Source organism: Triplophysa rosa, linkage group LG7 (assembly GCF_024868665.1).
Source record: "Triplophysa rosa linkage group LG7, Trosa_1v2, whole genome shotgun sequence".
NCBI classification, from domain to species: Eukaryota; Metazoa; Chordata; class Actinopteri; order Cypriniformes; family Nemacheilidae; genus Triplophysa; species Triplophysa rosa.
In genome coordinates, this window is record NC_079896.1 from 21,577,098 (window position 1) to 21,596,391 (window position 19,294).

Below are 19,294 nucleotides of genomic sequence, written 5' to 3' on the forward strand. Positions count from 1 at the left end.
TTTCTATATTGTAGTTCTTCCAGTCTGCCGCGTGAGGGCGCTTCGTCTCTTTTCTTTTATAAATCAGCCCCCACATCGAACAATCGGATCGCTGAGACAATCTGAAGACGAGGCGTTTCCAGTGTCTGGTTCGCTATACCTTACCCGACAGTCTTCTTCTTCCCGTCCCGGTGTTTGATGTGCGGTCGAAAAAACGCCGCACAAACGAGCAGTTTCTCGGCGCAAAACCACATTCCTGAAACGAAGATGAAAAGATAACGAACGCGAGGAAGAATATGACGACAAATAGACATTTTAACAGTCCGGAATCACGAAACGGATGTTTCCCTTTCCAGGACTGCGTGTTACCATCGAGGAGACGTGCGGTCTCGGGATGTCCGATGTAACTACTGGCGAAGTCGAATTTTTTGCGAATGTTTAAAGTGCGTCCTGAGGAACAAAGGAAAAAATAACACAGTTTGGTGTAGTCGTTAATTCTATTTATACAGCAGCACACGTAGACTTTTCAGTCTTCATGGGGCTACAGTGGATGCTTTTTAGCGAAGAACAAATGAAGATTAGCGCGAGGTCTTCAGTATAGTTTTGGATTGTGATTTACACGACTGTCACTTGGTCACTTTAAAATGTTTAGCAACTTGTTTAAGAGGCTTCTTTCTTAAAATCGGTGTGATGCTCGATTCAAAACACCTTTTTTGCTCAAACCACTAATTTCAAATTTACATGTAAGAAACCTAATAATATAGACTTTGAAGAGGACACAATAAGTAAACATGGCAGATGAAGGCCGAATAACAATTCTCAACATTGGACTGTTTACCATGTTGGTCATTCTTGGTCCAGTGGCTGGTAAGTAACAAAAACATATTTATATTAAAAGTAACTTTAAAAACGACAGAATTGCTGTAAAATGTTATTCCCCACCACTGGTTATGAATAAATCATATCTTCTCAAAATGTAGGCGTAATTTAAAGCATTGTTTATGTGTCCCTGCCTCCCTCATCCATCAGGAACTCTGTATTTCCTGTGAGTGTGTATGTGTGTGTGTGTGTGTGCGTGTGTACTCGGATTAGGAACACAGTGGAGGGTGTATGTCAGCAGACTGGGTTCCTCCTGACGACATCAAACAACATTGCTTGTTTGTGAGCGTGTACAAACACATGTGTCTCTATATCTGTTTGTGCCTCTGTGTCCATTATGTTTATGTGTGTGTGTGTGTGTGTGTGTGTGTGTGTGTGTGTGTGTGTGTGTGTGTGTGTGTGTGTGTGTGTGTGTGTGTGTTTGTGCTCTTGTTTGGAACCAGCCCCAGAACTGCAGTGGAGCTACTGAGCATCACACAGATAAGATAAGAGCCGACCCTGCTCGTGGTTCACGATCGGGTCAAATGAATAACTAAACACCGATCTACTGTTAAGACGTGAAAATGAATTTCTCATTGTGTGGTTTGAAACATTAATGGACACGTTGTGGCTCACAGATCGGCCTCCTCCTCAGCTAACCCTGCATTATGACCATGAACCAGAGCCAAATCTCTCCTCAAATAGATATCTGAGCCTGAGGACAGTGCATTGCCCAACGGGGCTGAACACTCACATTGAATTCACTCTGGACTTTTTTTTAGCATTCTTGACTTGCAGAATTTTTACACCATAACCTTTGTGTGTGAACAGTTTCCTACACTGTAATTCTATTGTGTGTTTCCTGAAATAGTCACCACATTCCATAGTGTGAAACAGACAGGATATCTGTGCAGGTTGTGCATCTGTACGCAACCATACTTTACACCCTGTATATTCCCAGCAGGACAGTGTCATGTTGCCATAGAAACAGCCATGTTATTTTACACAGTGAGTTGTGAAGCGTCATAGTAGTTGTGTAGTTGTGATTTGTTGAGTACTTTTTCTAGCATCAGATGTGTCACTGTGATAACGGATGATTTATCTTCAAATAGAAGTAATGTGGGAAGTTGCAATTCCCGCATTTAAAAGATCAGTTCAGTCAAAAATGAATGAAAAGCGAAATCACCCTATATTGTTTCTTTCTCCTGAAACTGAAAATTGATGGCAGACTATCATTTTCAAAAGTGAGGAAAATATTCAAGGCACACTGTAAAAAAACAGCAATTACTGTTCTTTTATACAGAGTTTTCACGTATAATGTAAAAAATCCTGTACTTTTACAGAATTTTACAGATTTTACATATTTTTGAAGTACGGCAAAAAAAGACTAAATTTACTAGAAAAACTTAATTTTACAGCTGGCAGAAAATTTCCGTTTTTTTACAGTGTCGAAAATTCTGGGTACTTCACCCAAAAATAAAAAATCATGACTTTTGTATCAACACAATGGAAGTCAATGGGGGCCAATGTTGTTTGGTTACCAACGTTTTTCAAAATATCTTTCGTGTTTACCGAACAAAGAAAGTCATACAGCGGGTACATACATTTGCTGTGTTCCTGTTCTGGAAATTATGGGATGGCGTGTGACAAGTCGCCCCAAGCCACTGACTCTTATTCACCTCACTCATTCACTCTCTGAACACACATACATATTTTTTATTTTGTGCATGTTTTCGGTGTGCTCAAATAGTTAAGTATAGCAGCTGAGTGGAAGAATGGATGTCGGACAGATTGTAGTAAGTTTTTTTTTGGCTGGAAGCATTAGAGGGGAATCAGTATGTAGGTCGTGAGCATGTTGCTGTGCTTTAGAAGTGGAGAGTCATGAATTATACACTTCACTGAGTTGAATTTTGTTTGCTGTTGAGTTGCTTATTTGCGTTTTTAATTTTATATAATTTTGGAGATTTTTGATGAAGAGGGAGTATAAAGCTGGCATGGAGCTTAACAATACATCATTGGTCCATTTGGTTCTGCAGTGAACATTTTTAAGACGTTTTTTTCCCTTTTATACTGTAGCAAGTTTTTCCCAGCTCATACTTTCAGAGACAGTCATCTTCAAAAACACATACACACATAGACACAAACACCCACGCACAGTTTTCCTCCCCAAGGTGCTTGTCTCTTGCATACCAAGAAGGATGAATAGACCACATCCATTATTCCGATAAGTCAACCTGCGTCTGAGGCTAAGCTTCCTATTGGCTGTCTGCTCATTAGGTTGCTGTGTCCAGTGTCAGAAGCCACCATTGGCTGGTTCTGTGCAGTTTATTCGAATGTAGTTTTTGCTTCACTGAGCAGTGTGTATGCGTATTATTAATGCTTCTTCGTATGCTGTACATTAGGTAGTTCACTTGTTTTCTGCATTGTATATGTATTTAGGACCAGTGTGGGGAGTAACGCATTACAAAAGTAATGATATTACAGTAATAAATTAGTTTTTGCTGTATCGCAGTAATATAACGCAATACTAATACAATTTGGGTAATATTATACCCGTTCTCAGTAACACACGTTACAACGTATTTTCCCCCTGAAATTCTTTTTTTATATTTTACCAACACATTCCATTCCCAGAAAAAACTTATCTGTGATCAAAATACTATGATTGTAATACTATTTCCTGTTACTGAAATCCGATGGTTGAAATGAATGCAACGGATTCTACAAAAGAATAGAAACAAAACGAAAGTAAGTAGAAAGAGGTTCTGCGTTTTACCCTGTCATTTGGCTATAGGTTGCATTATAGTGGGCTCTACCTCTACCGTAATTCACCAGATGGTGACGTTTGTCTACTTTTGCGATTCTGACAGCGATTTTTAGTTAAATTGTGAGTTAAAATCTTCTCTATGCCTTTTATATTTGGGCTCCATATATTTCACTTGAGTATTTAAAGTGAAACTTCACCCAAAAATGAAAATTCTGTCATCATTTACTCACCTTCGAGTTGTTCCAAATGTGTATACATTTCTTTGTTCTGTTGTTGAACACAAAAGAAGACATTTCTGGGGCACTTTTGACTACCATTGTTTTTTTCCTACTATGGTAGTCAATTGGTTGTGGGGATACGGTTCGGATCACAAGTCACTTGGCTGTTGTTGTGCACTATTAACTATTATTCCAATAATGACACTTGCTTGTTGGTTCACGCGTTTATTCTGTACAGTCTATGGTTGGTTCATTGTACTTTCCATAGGCGTAATTTGAGGGTGAGACAGGTGGGATATGTCCCCACCACTTTTTGTCGATTGTGTCCCGAACACTTATTGGAAGAAATAAAAAACAAACAAACGCGTGGAAGGTGTGTATAGGGCCATTAATAGGGGTGGGTGAAAAAATCGATTCACATATGACTCGCGATTCAGTCCTTTTTTTGCGAGAGCGGTGCGGCACCCGGCACAGTCGAGAGACCGCACACCTTAAGCTCAGCAACAGCGATGGTGGGGCTAAAAGAAATACACCCCCTCCCATTTCTAGCCAGGGCAAGTTTTTGGAAATAGTTCAGATTTTATCAACTCTATGGTAAGAAGGAGCTTGACAACACGTATGCAATATGCAAGCTTTGTAAAGCGAAGGTGAAGTAATTTGAGAACACTAAACGTAAAGACTCACATCGAATGCCATCATTCCAGCAAAATGGAATAAAATCTAACCTCTTCACTGGCGCAGCCCTTTTTGAGCCTTGGCACTAAAATGGCTGTAACTCATGAATTCTTTTTTGAAAGAAGAAAATGATCAGATTATTGCTAAAAAAAAGAAATCACAAAAAAATGTAAGTGATTTTGCCATGTTTATTGTAATAAAAAAAACTATAAAAACTTTTTTTCTTTTATTAAAAAATACTTTTAAAATAATTACGGATCAGCCCCAAAATTTCATAAGTCAAAGTCTCAAGAATCACCAATTGTTGTATCAAGTTTGGTCTTGATACATCAAATTTGGATGTGTCTGTGAGTTTTTTAGCTCCAATATTGCACAAAACCACTAGGGGGCCCATATGCTTTCCATTGGTTTTAACACTTGATCTGAAATTTGACCACAACAGACATTGAGATGCTTTTTTTTACTTTTCCAATTAACAGACACAATAAAAAAATACACAAGCACAGAAACAAAATAAAAACAATACATTTGTATGAAACTATACTGTGAGAAGGGAAAGGACATATATATTTTTAAGCCCACTCTTTTAAAAAAAGAAACAATTACTCTTCCTACACACATTATTCTATAAAACGGTGATGAAATATGTTTTCTAGAGACTTTCCAACGATATAATGTTTGTCACAATAAGATAAGAATGCAAAATCTTTAAGTAAATCAGCTGTCCCGGATACGGGACGGTGCCAGTTAAGGGGCTGAACATATATCACATCTAATTGAGAAAGAATCATTATTAAAAATCGAAAAACCGTGAATCGATTTTTAATCGAATCGTGACCCCAAGAATCGATATGAATCGAATCGTGAGGTACCAAAAGATTCCCACCCCTAGCCATTAACATTCAAAAACGCGTGGAAAAGCGCTCGCCGTCTGTCGTTGCATACCATCAGACCACCAATGCTGCTTTCAGTGCGCTTGCCCCGTGTCTACATTTATAATAAATCTTATAATCTCAATGTATGGAGAATGACAGGCTGCGAATCCAATGGAATCTGAAACACAAAACAAACAATCCAAAGATGCATACGTAACGCGCACTTTACTTGTGCGCTAGCGCACGTATCACATACAAAGTCTTTATTTATCATTATTTATTCTAGGTTTTGCAGTTAAAACATTTGCCATTACGAGAGAGATGATCAGTAAAGAGGACTCTATTTTATTGTTGATTTGTGTTTGGTTTAAGTCGTGGCCACAAGATAAGGATGCCGTTACCTCAACAAGCGCGTGACTGAAATGTAACGTACCATATTTGGAACATCAGGTTCCAAAGCAATTGTACTGACAGGTACGCCCATCTTACTTTCGTATACATTTGGGCGGTCTTAGTCAAATCATACCAAGAACTGACGTAGATTTGTAGGGGTGTGGTTACACGAGGCGTTTCAGGCAGGTCTGGGTGAGCATTCGCTTTTAGATAAAATGCATATTTTGTTCGGACAATTTAATTTTTGCAATTTTACATGTCTAATACATGCATGGGCAACTTATAAAACACCAAAGACACAGAAAAACACATGTTCGTGCCATATAACCCCTTTAAAAATCATGCAACATTGGCACAGTTGCCCAGAAAAGTAGATAAAGGTTCACCCACAGAGTTCCTTATCCTTAATTTGAAAAACATTGTGATTATTAAAATAGAAATATAACGTTTATATTTAAAAAATAAAATGTCTGAAAACAGCAGTTACATTGCCATCTGCTTATTTGTATACAGACCATTTTGCAAGACGCAAACAACACTGGCCAAGAAGCACCTCCTGTTTTTTTCCAGTTTTTTTAATTTCACATATATAATTAAAGCCCATTGCACATTGAGTCCGAAATTTGCGTCCGAAATTTCCGCATGTTAAAAGATAAATACGACCTCACGTTGTGTCAATCACATTTACACACTGCCTCCGATATTTTCGTCCGTCATAAAAAAATTCGGACCGGGTTCGATTTTCTGTGTTTTACGCATCCGTCAAGCATTTTGAGTGGCTTTTTATAACAATTCAGAGACACCGTACAAACGAGAGCCAAATACGAAACGGACTGTATGTGCAAAGACCTTAAGTCTTACAAATGTTGGTATAATGTTGTTTGATCTTAACCAGTGTTGTATACGCACTTGCTAAATGGTCTATAATGTGTGTAATAATGTGTTATTTTGTGGACGTGTATACAGTATATTAATGTGTTTGCGTATGCCTGAGAGTGTGCATGTACATAAATCTGTTGGCAAAATGTAGGTATGCGATAAAATGTGTCTTTCGAGTAACTGCTCGGTTTTGTTGCTTTCAGAGAGTAGGCAGAACAATGTAAGAACACTGGTGGGAGACCCTGTCTCTGTGGACATCACAGCAAAGAATGACCTTGGACATAATCTTCCAAAGTTAAGCTCCCTTCTGGGATAAGCGATAACTGCATTCTTCTCAGAAACTATAAAGAACTGTTGAAAACATCACCTGCACTACTTGGCTGTCTGACCCTGCCTGTCAGTGAGATGCTTTGGGAATTTTGTTCTCACAAAACAACCGATGGTCACATCGCAGTCACCACTCGCATAACTGCCTTGTTTTTACTCCTGTGCTGTTGGACAGATAATGTCAAACACCTGTTGTATACACTTAGGATTGAGCGACAGGAAAGAAGAACTGTGCTATATTGTAAATATAGCCATTGCTAAAGGGCATTGAATTGAAAAGGATATTCTAATATGTAACGCTGTCTGCTTTTGTGTAACTGTAGCTTTAATCCCCTTTTGTCTCTTGTATTCTTTCTCCATAGCTGCTCAAAGCGAGTGGAGGGACTGCGCTTACACAAAAAAACAAGAGGCCCAGACAGAGCGATTTGGAGATAAATATGGAGAACTGGAGAGGAAATCTGAAGGAGGGACTGTCTTTCGTGAGAACGCTACGATTCGCTGTAATAATCACATACATGTATGCTTCGGACTCTGGAAGGAAGAAAATAATGAATTACAGATAGTGATACAGGGTAATACACTTTAACACAAAAATAAAAACACAAATAAATAACTAGACTAGTCTCTCACCTTATCTCTGTGTCCTCAATTTAATACAGGTTGCTGGTCAGGCAGTGAAAACCCCCCAGTGTGCGACAGCAGTTGCGTGGTGACCAACACGCCACAAGTGGTCAACAATAAAACCTTTCGCTTCTGCTGTTGCAACAAGGACATGTGCAACATGAACTTCACCGATGGCTTCCCGACCCTCACCACCTCACAGCCTCCCTGTGAGTGTGTCTGTGTAACAAAAAAAAGACCATTCAATCTCAATTCTTTTATTTTGATTGTATTGTCGCAATAAAACAATTTCAATGTTTTATGGGGACTTGAGATGATTTTATACTGTACAAGCTGTGTCCCATACCCCTAAACCTAACCCTCAAACAAACCTTTATGCATTTTCAAACAATCATAATTTGTTTGATTTAAAAGCTGTTTTGACCAAAAATGTTTGATAAGGTCACATGCACACACAGTACATCCTAGTGGTCTTAACCCACTCTTGAAACTGATACTGAATATTTGCATTATGAACATTTGTATGTAGTTTACTTTCTGCACCACTCATGCAGTTTTTTTTGACCCCTTCAAGATTCTCGCCGGCAGGTTGCAATAGTTGTCCCCTTAGCAACCGTCTTCATGTTTACCGTGCTTGTTGTTCTGCTTTTCTTCTACATCTTGAGAAGTGAGTTACCATAGAGATTTTACATTACCTGCTGAACATATATATTATCTTGTGCACGTGTGGATTTATACGTCTGTGTGTGTGTGTGTGTGTGTGTGTGTGTGTGTGTGTGTGTGTGTGTGTGTGTGTGTGCAGGGCCCGGTAAACACACTCTGCACAGTCTGGATGTGCTGGAGTCTGTGTTTTCCCCTCCATCTTTAGATCCTTTAGATCTGGACAACCTTAAATTTATGGAGGTACATGACACCAATCACAGCCTTTTCTCTCTTATTTTCCTCATCTTATTTTTTGTAATGCAGACATTTCCTTTTTAAAGGTGCAGTTTGTAAAATCGGCCGCTAGAGGGCGCATATTCAAAATAGAAATGTTCAAAACAACAACAATGGCGTGGCTTTATGAGGCTGTGAAGGAGCGTGGAATAATAGGAACTGTCAGATGGGAATGAGAAATCACGTTTATGGATGATGTGAAGTTATAAGGTTTTATAAATGTTGCGTTTGATGACATGATTTTATTTCATTATAATGAATTTGTCACGAAGAGGTGTGGAGAGAACCCAAGCGCAGGCAGGCAGTGAAGGGGTTAACACAACAAAGCTTTACTAATACACGAAACAAAAACACCCACAATGGGGAAAACGAAACTGAGAGATATATATATATATATATATATAAAACAAAAGACTTCCCACGTGGGGGCAAAACGTAAAACAAGAGAAGCAAAAAACCTAACTCAAAAACTCGACCAAACGTCTTACAAAAATACACGACAGGGTAAACAAGGCAACACACAAAACTCACGATTCACGGACAAGGCAGAGACCAGGAACAAGTAACAACACACCAAACGAAGTACACGCATACCAAACGAAGTACACGCATACACAACGAAGTACACGCATACAAGACAAAGAAACAATAGGGTATTTATAGGGGAACACAAACAAGGGATAATGACATGGGGCAGGTGTGGTTAATCAAACACTCAGGGAAAGATCACAAGGAAACGAGAGGAGCGGGGCCAATGACGAGACACTGGAGAGAACGTATATTATTGTCAAAAGGACAATAATATGTTTCTCTCCACACATAACCTAAGGCTTTGTCATGACTCTGCTACAGGACCAAGAAAAACATGACTAAATGAAGCAGAGCCATGACAGAATTAGATGCCTTAGACTTAATTCATCAAATTAATTTATTACCATTTAGTCAGATGATCTAATCTAGATTGTTGAGTAAATATATGCAAGACACTCTTGCTAAATTAAGAAAAAGACTTAACCTTGTTGATCGATATAATAATCATACGTTTTCTGTCAGTAAAGGAATCTAAACAGTTGCTTACCTGTCTAGTAAAACACATGCAAGATCAGCGTCTCTGTCTAGTTAAAATGTCTTTGTTGACAGAACCATCTGCAAACAGTAAAGAATAATTGTGCTCCATAACGACTGCGCAAAACAAGATAGTTGCTTTATAGATGCTACAAACTAATACTTTCACATTTGTCCACAAGACTGTGTTGTCATGGTTTCTACGGGAGTAATAGCGGAAACCGAGGGTAACGCCAGAGACTGTGTTATTAGGGAGATGCAAGGTCTGGAGAAAGCGTGAAGGTCTTTGCACATACAGTCCGAAATTTTCGTATGCGTTTTTTCGTATTTGGCGCTACTTTGTATGGTGTCTCTGAATTGTCAAAACGCCTCTTAAAATGCTTGCTACGGATGCCAAAAACGCAGAAAATCCAACCCAGTCCGAATTTTTTTATGACGAATGAAAATATCGGAGGCAGTGTGTAAATGTGATTGACACAACGTGAGGTCGTATTTATTTTTTAACGTGCACAAATTTCGGATGCAAATTTCGGACTCAAGCCCATTGCACAGTCCGAAATTTGCATCCGAAATTTCCCCACGTTAAAAAATAAATACGACCTCACGTTGTGTCAATCACATTTACATACTGCCTCCGATATTTTCGTCCGTCATAAAAAAATTCGGACCGGGTTCGATTTTCTGCGTTTTCGCATCCGTAGCAAGCATTTTGAGTGGCCTTTTATAACAATTCAGAGACACCGTACAAACGAGAGCCAAATACGAAAAAACGCATACGAAAATTTCGGACTGTATCTGCAAAGACCTTTAATGTGCAATGGCCTTAACGGCTTACACGAATCACGTGAGGCACCTCAGCCAATCATATAACAGCCTCTAGTCTCCTTTCCTGCATTCCGCTGGAGGTTGCAGGCTTTCCATCTAGTGTCTTTGGTAACGCGGAAATGACTCCATTGACAGGCAACTGCCAGACACAGCCCATGTCATTGGTTAAAATGACAATTTTCTCACGATTTACAAATAGTTGGAAAGATATTGTAAGTACTCAACTGAACAAAATATATAACACTGGCCTAGTGGTTTTTGGATATTTTACTACAAAAAGTTACAAAATGCACCTTTAAGTAAAAAATATGTAATTACTGGGTTATATGAAATATGTCAGAATGCGGCAGAATATACAGTATGCATCTAAATAATAACACAAGACAGATTGTTTCAGAAGTTCTCTTTATTTATCTTGATTCGTGCACAAAAACAAAATGCCCTACGTTGCATTCCCTTAACTAAACATGTGAAATAAAAACTGAATTCTATTTTGTTTTTCCTGACAGCTGATTGGTAGAGGTCGGTATGGCTCGGTGTATCGCGTTTCGCTGGATGAACAATCGGTGGCGGTGAAAGTTTTCATCGCAGCTAACCGCCAGCAGTTTACCAATGAGAGGATGATTTATCGCCTCCTACTGAAGCACGAGAACGTAGCACGCTTCCTAGACAGCGAGGAACGCGTCGGCACAGAAGGGAGGAGGGAGTTTCTACTCCTGCTGGAGTTTTACCCTCACGTGAGTACCTCAAGAAGACAAACCTTAAAGGCGTATAACAATGTGAATTTTAGCTGGACAAAAGAAAATCCTGCTCAATTCCGGTTTGCATTTGAAGAGTTAATTTGCGAAAATAGATAAACATTTATTTTTCAAAAATAATAAACGTTTTTATTTTGAATTTCAAGTAATATTAACTGCACTTGGGTTGCTTTGATAAAGTACTATTAACTCTAACATATACAGCTAACTAATACAGTAAAAACATGAGTTTTGAATATGTAAAAAACAGAATGATCTGTTTTTGCAAAGGAACTCTTTACCACCACTTGTTCCTATTTTTTTTCCCACAGTCATTTTTCTCTACATCACACAGTAGCTCCAAAAGTGTGTGCGCTGGCATTTATTTTGTGGTTATATTTAGAAATCTTAGAGATGTGCTCACAAGCGTGATTTGATCTTCAGATATCGCATAAACTCTCTCACCGTCTTCCTGTAATTGTCCTCTCCATCTTTTTTTACCCGCTCCTTCTTTGCCTTTACGAACGGTGGCAGTTCAGCACAGTGTCCAGCACAGCACATTTAACCCCGCGTGTGTTTGGGCTCTCGTCGCATAAACATTCGCAAACAATTTTATAGAGGAAGAGAGATTATTGACTGAGCTGAGAATTATTCAATTATTCATAAACGTGGGCTGTCTGCCTGTACTTCCTGTGGACTAAACCCAGGTTGCCATGGCGACAGGTGGCATCCCCGAGGTAGTACTGTGGTAGGGCAGGAGTGTGCAATGTTTCTCCTGTAACTCAGAGATACACAGCTTATAGTTTTTATTACTCTATGCTTTACCCCCTCCCCCAGTTTTCTTTGACGTTCCTTTCTGTATGTAGCAGTTGCTTTGCTCTGAAAGGAATACTCCCTCACTTGTTTTTCCCAGGGCTCTCTCTGCACGTATCTCAACGGGCGTTCTGTGGACTGGCTGAGCTGCTGTCGATTGGCGCTTTCAGCCACCCGAGGCCTGGCGTACCTGCACACAGAGATAAGAAAAGGAGGTGAGACGTGCATTAAATACACTTCATCCACTCACATGAACATAAAGGTGTTTGTTTACTCTCTCATGGCACTCCAAACTAATATGATTTTCTTTCCTTTGTCTGTGGAACACAAAGGAAGATGTTTTAAAGAATGTACTCAAGTGGTTCTCTTCAATGCAGCAAATACATGGAATGACTAGGGAACGTGTGACTAACTCGCTATTGAAAGTCATTTAAAGCATACATTTGTTTTTATTGACGATTGAAATATAAAATGTTGCATTCATGCTGATATTCGGGGAAAAGCTCTCTTGCTTGTGCGCTATTGCTTATACAGTATTATTGCTTCATCATATGGTACAAGTTAAAACCTAAACCCACATAACTTGAATTAAAACTCCTAACTGGATTCTAATACACACAGTGGACGCATGCACTCTCCAGGGTTGGTTTTGTTTAGTTTTGCATAGCGAGATCAACACATTTTTATCTATAAACGCACTGGATTAATGCGTTGAATTGACAGACGTAATAAACAAATTTAGGATAACTTACTCATTTTTTTATATTTTTCCACATTTTAGAATCATATTTAACATATTAAAACCATTGAACAACACCATTGTTACTGTGGGAATTTTGTTGTGGCTATAATCATCCAAAAAAAACAAAAATGTACCCTTTGCCTAGAATTAGCAAAATTGTAAATTTAGCATTTTATCATCCAGTTTGTTGAGGTCTCGACCTGGGAAGCTTTTTAAACAATATTGAAATGATTTCCATCTATGCTGGACTGTTATTGGCTGCTTTTGATTTATTATTTGGTCCAAATATTTTATTTAGGGCTGTCAAACGATTAATCGTATGCAAAATAAAAGTTTTGTTTACATAATATATGTGTACTGTGTATAATAATTATGTATTTATAAGTACACGCACATGCTTGTATAATTTTAAGAAAAATTATATATTTATGTATTAAATGTTTATATTTATATATAATATGAATTATATGTAACTATAAAAATGTACACATACACATGTAAATATTTCTTCAATATGTATGTGTGTGTATTTATATATACATAATTACACAGTACAGATATATTATGTAAACAAAGACTTTTATTTTGCATACGATTAGTCGCGACTAATCGTTTGACAGTCCTATTTCAAAAATATATATTTTTCAAAAATAAAAATTTAGTTTTCTAATGAAAGAAATTCATATGTTAATATGGCACAATTATATTGTTTACAAAAGTCAATTCAAGCATTGAAACACCTTGAGATTAAAAGATTTTTAAGATCATGAAATCATTTTTGTCCAGTGATCCTAAACTTTTGACCAGTAGTGTACAAAAATTTAGATTTGAGTTTTAAGTGCTTAATGGATCCCCGAGTCACACTATAGATGTGAATGTAGGTGTGTTTTTTATTTATAGTCTCTATAGCTTGAGAAAACTAAATAGCAGACTCACGAGGTGTAAATCTCAGTCCTTTTTATCTTTGTTTCAGTAAGAAAGGCACTGAAGCTGTTTGTTAGATGCTGTTAGTGTCAGAAAAGTGCATGAAGCAGAGAGAGAGAGAGAGAGAGAGAGAGAGAGAGAGAGAGAGAGAAAATCTAGCTAAACTGGGTTTTGGAACAACATGGCGGGTTTTAGCTGGTCATTAGCTGATTGGATGTTCCTTGTTCAAAACAATATGTGTGCAAGCCACACCTGTGACCTTAACCGGGCTATGAACCTTATTACGTAGCAGAAGAAATAATTGTGATGATTATTCATAATAAGCAATTATATATTGAATATTGTTGTTTTTTATAATGTTGCTTTTATAATAGCTGTAAAACACGGTTAATATGCTGGACAGCATATCATGTTGAGTTATTGTGTATTTTTGTTTCGTCCCTCATAAGTGTGTTCTAGCGCTCTCTAGTGACTATTATAGTAATGCATTTTATTCTGATTTTCTCTCTCCTCTGTTTATCTGTTTCTGTCATCACCACCTCCCCTTCCATTTCCCTTACACTACCCCTTCCTCTTATTGTTAGACGTGTATAAACCCGCCGTGTCCCACCGGGATCTAAACAGTAGGAATGTGCTAGTGAAGGCAGATGGTTCATGTGTGATCAGTGATTTCGGACTGGCCATGATTCTGACGGAAAAGAGACCGCCCGGTCAGGGAGACGTGGACAATTGCTCCATCAGTGAGGTCAGCAAACACAACCCACACCGGTCCAGTTCAATGCATTCCAGCCCGGTGATTCACACGATGAGTTTCTTTTTAAATCTGTGATACGGCTCTAGGTTGGTACGGTGCGCTACATGGCCCCGGAAGTGCTGGAAGGCTCTGTCAATCTGAGAGATTGCGAGACTGCATTGAAACAGGTGGACGTTTACGCGCTGGGTCTGCTCTACTGGGAGACTTTCATGCGCTGCTCTGACCTCTTCCCAGGTTTGGGTAAACACATACACATATGTACTTCCGTGTCATAGCTGCCGTTTTTTAAGTGCTTTCTCCTTTCCCATCAGGTGAGACTGTGCCAGTGTTTCAGATGGCATTTCAGGCAGAAGCGGGCAACCACCCGACCATAGAGGACATGCAGGCGCTTGTGTCCAGAGAAAAAGAAAGACCCAAATATCCAGAAGCCTGGAAAGAGAATAGCCTGGTGAGAAATGTGAACACAAACTTACGGCTTATTAAACGGTAACGCATCTGTGATTTACAGTATATGTGCGTTTGTGCTTGTTACGCAGACTGTCCGCTTACTGAAAGAGACGATGGAGGACTGCTGGGATCAGGATGCCGAAGCACGACTCACGGCTCAATGCGCGGAGCAGAGACTCGCCGATCTGCTTTCTATTTGGGAGCGAGAGAAATCGGCCAGTCCTGCTCTCAACCCAAACACTGCGCTATATAACCATAGGTAATCGATAACCAATAATCACTACAGAGCCTAAGATAACTAATCAATTGTAATTAGATTGATTTCAACAATCCACAATTGAGAAAACCTTTACATTGCATATATATATACAGTATATATATATTTTTTATTATTATAATTGTATTTTTTAATTGAATTTTATTCTTTTTGAGCAAACACTGAAATTGGGTCCAACACACTAAACATGCCTGAACACCACACATGAGTTAAAACATTTAACGTACAAAAAATATTCCGATTTTGTAACCAGATGTTGTGTATTTTTCTTTACCTGTAACACTTTTTTGTATCTCGTGAACTTTTATTTTCTAGAAACATCTCTACTGGACAGCAGACACCCGTGGGTTCCCACGCTGAATATTCATCCACACACACCGAAGACCATGACACCTCTGCCGACCCACCCTCAGTTGGAGGGTCTAATCCGGCAGAGAAGAACAGTAACTGCATCAACTACGAATGGCAGCAGGCCCAATTATGGCAGCCTGTCACGGAAAGCTCCTCCACCACTCCTGTTTCAGAGTCCTGCACTGCCAATTATTTTCCACCAGGGGGCAGCAGTGGTCCTCCCTGTATTCAGCTGACCCAGGAAGACCTAGAGATTCCCAAGCTGGACCCAAGCGAAGTCCAGAAGAACTTGCGGGAAAGCTCTGACGAGAGCCTGATGGAACATTCCCAGAAACAGTTCTGCTCTCCAGAAACGTTGACCTCACCCAGCCCGTTCTACCCCCTCATGAACATGGCTTCTGAAGTTTCAGGGTCGCAGGGTTCCAGTCGCAATGCCGACGCCCCTGTAACAATCTTACCCAAGCAGCAAAACGTCCCTAAGAGACCAAGTAGCCTGAGCCTCCACTCGAAAACATCTTCGCTGCGGATGAAGTTTGGAAAACTTGGCAAATCCAATCTGAAGAAAGTCGAGATGGGCGTGGCCAAAGCCTGTGCGTTGAACCTGGCCCATGAGGCCCAGCCGATCACGGTTGCCAACAATGATGCTGCGGCAAGGGCGAACAAAATCGTGTCCGGTTCGGCACCCGAGTCAGCGGGTGAGGTGAGTTCAGATGACCTGACCTTCAGCCTCCTGACCACTAGCCCCGACGAACAAGAGCCTCTTCTGAGAAGAGAGGCATGTCCTGACAACGCAAATAATAACAACAGCAATAACAACAATGGAGAGGGGGATGGAGACGCTGAGGCTGAAGGGGATGGAGGAGAGAGCAACGAGAACGTTGGTTCGACAGGAGAAGCTTCATCCGCATCTAACACAGAGCCTGTTGTACCACCTGATACCCATCCTGCCCCGCCCACGGTTCCACCACAGGCCCAGAGCCAACCCCAGATACACGGAGAGGCTCTGCTCAGACAGAACCGGGGGCGCAGACCCGAGAGGCCCAACTCGCTGGATCTGTCCATCACCACACTGCCTTTACTAGGTGAGTATAGAAAATATACTGTATATTATATCCATTAAATACAATTGAGCCTTAAAGAAAAGTTTGATTTTCCCAGGAGGCAGATCTGATGGGGATGTGACGGAGGGATCGGCCGATAAAATCAAGAAGAGAGTGAAGACGCCTTACGCTCTCAAGAAGTGGCGTCCCGCCAGCTGGATTATCACCACGGAAACCCTGGATGCTGAAGTCAACAACAACAGTCGTCATGGAGGTCAGAATCAGGCTGGGACCAGCAGACCCAAATCAGCCTCAGCTGTGTATTTAGGCGGTCGGGGAGGATCCCGCTTTTCCACAGATCCCAATGATTGTGACTTTTGAACTTTGACCTCACTTTCATTTCATGAAAACTGAGGATTTCTGAAGGCTGTAGTGACGTATGTGCCCGGTCTTAAAGTTAACCTCAGTAATGAGCACAGTATGAGTCTTAGTGGCTTTATAATGAAAAGAGCTATGCAGCCATCAGTTTCATGTTTGGTGATCTTTTGATGTGCATTTGTTTGTTTTTGTTAATCACGTCTTTATTTTTTGGTGCACTTTTTCTGAAAGAAAGTTATAAATCAGATCCAAGATCAGATGGATATGAGACCCTGTCCGTGAAAACCCAGGTCAAGTCATTTTTTGTGATTTACGATTTAAAATCATTCTAAATAATGTAGAAAGCATTCCGTGAAAATATAATCTTGAAATCTTTATTATTGATTGAGGCAATTAAATCAATGTTAGAAATCTGTTCAAAATCATAAAATGTTTTGTCAATCAAATAATTAATTTCAGTGTTAAACATGAAAATGTAATTATTGTATATCGAAATCTGTGAATTTGGACATCCGAGGTCTTATAAAAACAGACGATATGTCTGTTTTTATGAGACTTTGGAGGTCCAAATTCACAGCTTTTCAGGAAATTGAAGAAAAAAAACCACTGTATGTTAAATACTGTGTTGTCAAAGTTGACAAGCACTTTTAATCAATTTTATTGGTTGGATATTGGCAAAACCCAGTGACAAACATAAATAGTGACTAATAACAATTATTTATGGCAAAAAATAAAAATGACAAATTATGGAGATACAAGGTTTCAGAAGGACAATGGCGATATCATCTATTATTTACAGAGAAACAAACATTACCCATTTTTGACTCATAAAAACATCATTTTCAAAGACAGGGTCACATATGTAAAAATGGTGACTACTTTAAACTAAATGTAAATGAAAACTTCATCGCATTTCCACAGTCGTTGAAAACCTGGAAATATCAGGGAATTTTGAAATTGTGATTTCCGGGCCTGAAAAACAGAGTAGATACAATACAATCTTTAAAATGGAAATTCCCCAGTGATGCTCCTCTCAAAATAATTGAATCTCCTAAAATCTTTATAAAATACATTAAAAAAATGATTGGAAAGTAATGTTAAGAGTAGAATGTTAAGAGAAGTACAGTGTGGTATTACTCGGAACAAATCGGAATACATTTACTATCATCCCACGAGGAATTTTGACATGTATGAAACGTAATTTCACTGACATTCCTGTGTGATTCTGTGGGCACATCATCTAGTACTCATAAATGCTATTGTGTGTGCGATAAACTTTTTCATAAATGCAGCAACATATTTCACTGTGGTGACGCAACATATCTCAGCATCAAATACAAAAAAATATTTAGAAATGGTTGAACTCTACAAAGACCACTGACATAACCACAGACACTGAAGTCGCACTTTTCTGCTTTCTGTACAATTACAAGTTTACTCAGAGACAAAAGACAACGCTGCACTTGGTCTGGAACACTTGCCGTTCTGGATCACCCTGTTAAGATGTCTACTGACATGCTTTGACCTGCTTGTTATTCGCTTATTTTCTATGTGTGTGAAGGAGATGAATGATCCTCGTGTTCCTGTCTCAAGTTGTGTGAAAGGTTTTTGTGCTGCATGTTTGTATGTTATTTTATGGGGATTGTCATGTGACCGTTTCAATCATTTGATGATAAAGCACAACACACAGGAGCTGCGTTTTACAAAGACATAGCAGCTTTGGTCTGACATTTAAAATTCTTGTATTTATGATCTGCTCTGGCATGTCAGTGATAATTAAATGGACATTGTCATTTTAATCCTATAAGCAGTGTCCCGTATTATCCGCACGTGACTGCCGCATGTCTTACATTCATCTTGTAGAGCACAAAATATTTTCACCTGAGACCCTGTAATGTGTGCGTGCTTATGCATTTGTATGTATGTGAGTGTTATTGTGATGTTTTCTCCTTTGAACACAATCGTTGTAATCGTGTTGTGGTCAATCATTTTTTACCCCTTTGCTGAGACATTTTAAAAATTGTGATTTGTATAACAAGGTGCAGATTGTATTGTTATTTGCAAACTTTAATTAAATTATGCTTTGCATTTGCATAATTAAAGATTTTACTATCATCAATTGCTGCAGCGTGCAAACATTTGGAATTTCAATATGACTGTTTCACCACTAGACGGCGCACTGAAACTCGTTATACGGTCAATGAGGGCATGCTTTTCTATTAATTTGATAAATGCCAAAATTATACTTGCTACACTTTGATACGCTATCTATAAAGCTTGCATAGTTAATGCTTCATAACTTACAACACATGACACTGTTATATTTTACACACGCAGACACATATAAAATAAAACTATGCAGATTTCTAATGAAAAGACTTTAATAACCACATTCAAACTCCGTTAAATGTTT

General features: G+C 39.1%; 1 protein-coding gene across 1 annotated transcript; it reads left to right on the plus strand.

The window, feature by feature from the left end:
• Window positions 1-48: 48 nt before the first annotated feature.
• bmpr2a (bone morphogenetic protein receptor, type II a (serine/threonine kinase)) lies at window positions 49-18,994 on the plus strand. The gene is made up of 13 exons (XM_057337141.1): window positions 49-846; window positions 7,334-7,543; window positions 7,631-7,801; window positions 8,167-8,259; window positions 8,395-8,495; window positions 10,928-11,155; window positions 12,069-12,183; window positions 14,219-14,379; window positions 14,475-14,622; window positions 14,700-14,836; window positions 14,925-15,094; window positions 15,428-16,545; window positions 16,622-18,994. The coding sequence occupies exons 1-13, from the start codon at window positions 771-773 to the stop codon at window positions 16,882-16,884; spliced, it is 2,991 nt and encodes a 996-aa protein (XP_057193124.1). The 5' UTR covers window positions 49-770; the 3' UTR covers window positions 16,885-18,994.
• The last annotated feature ends 300 nt before the right edge of the window (window positions 18,995-19,294 follow it).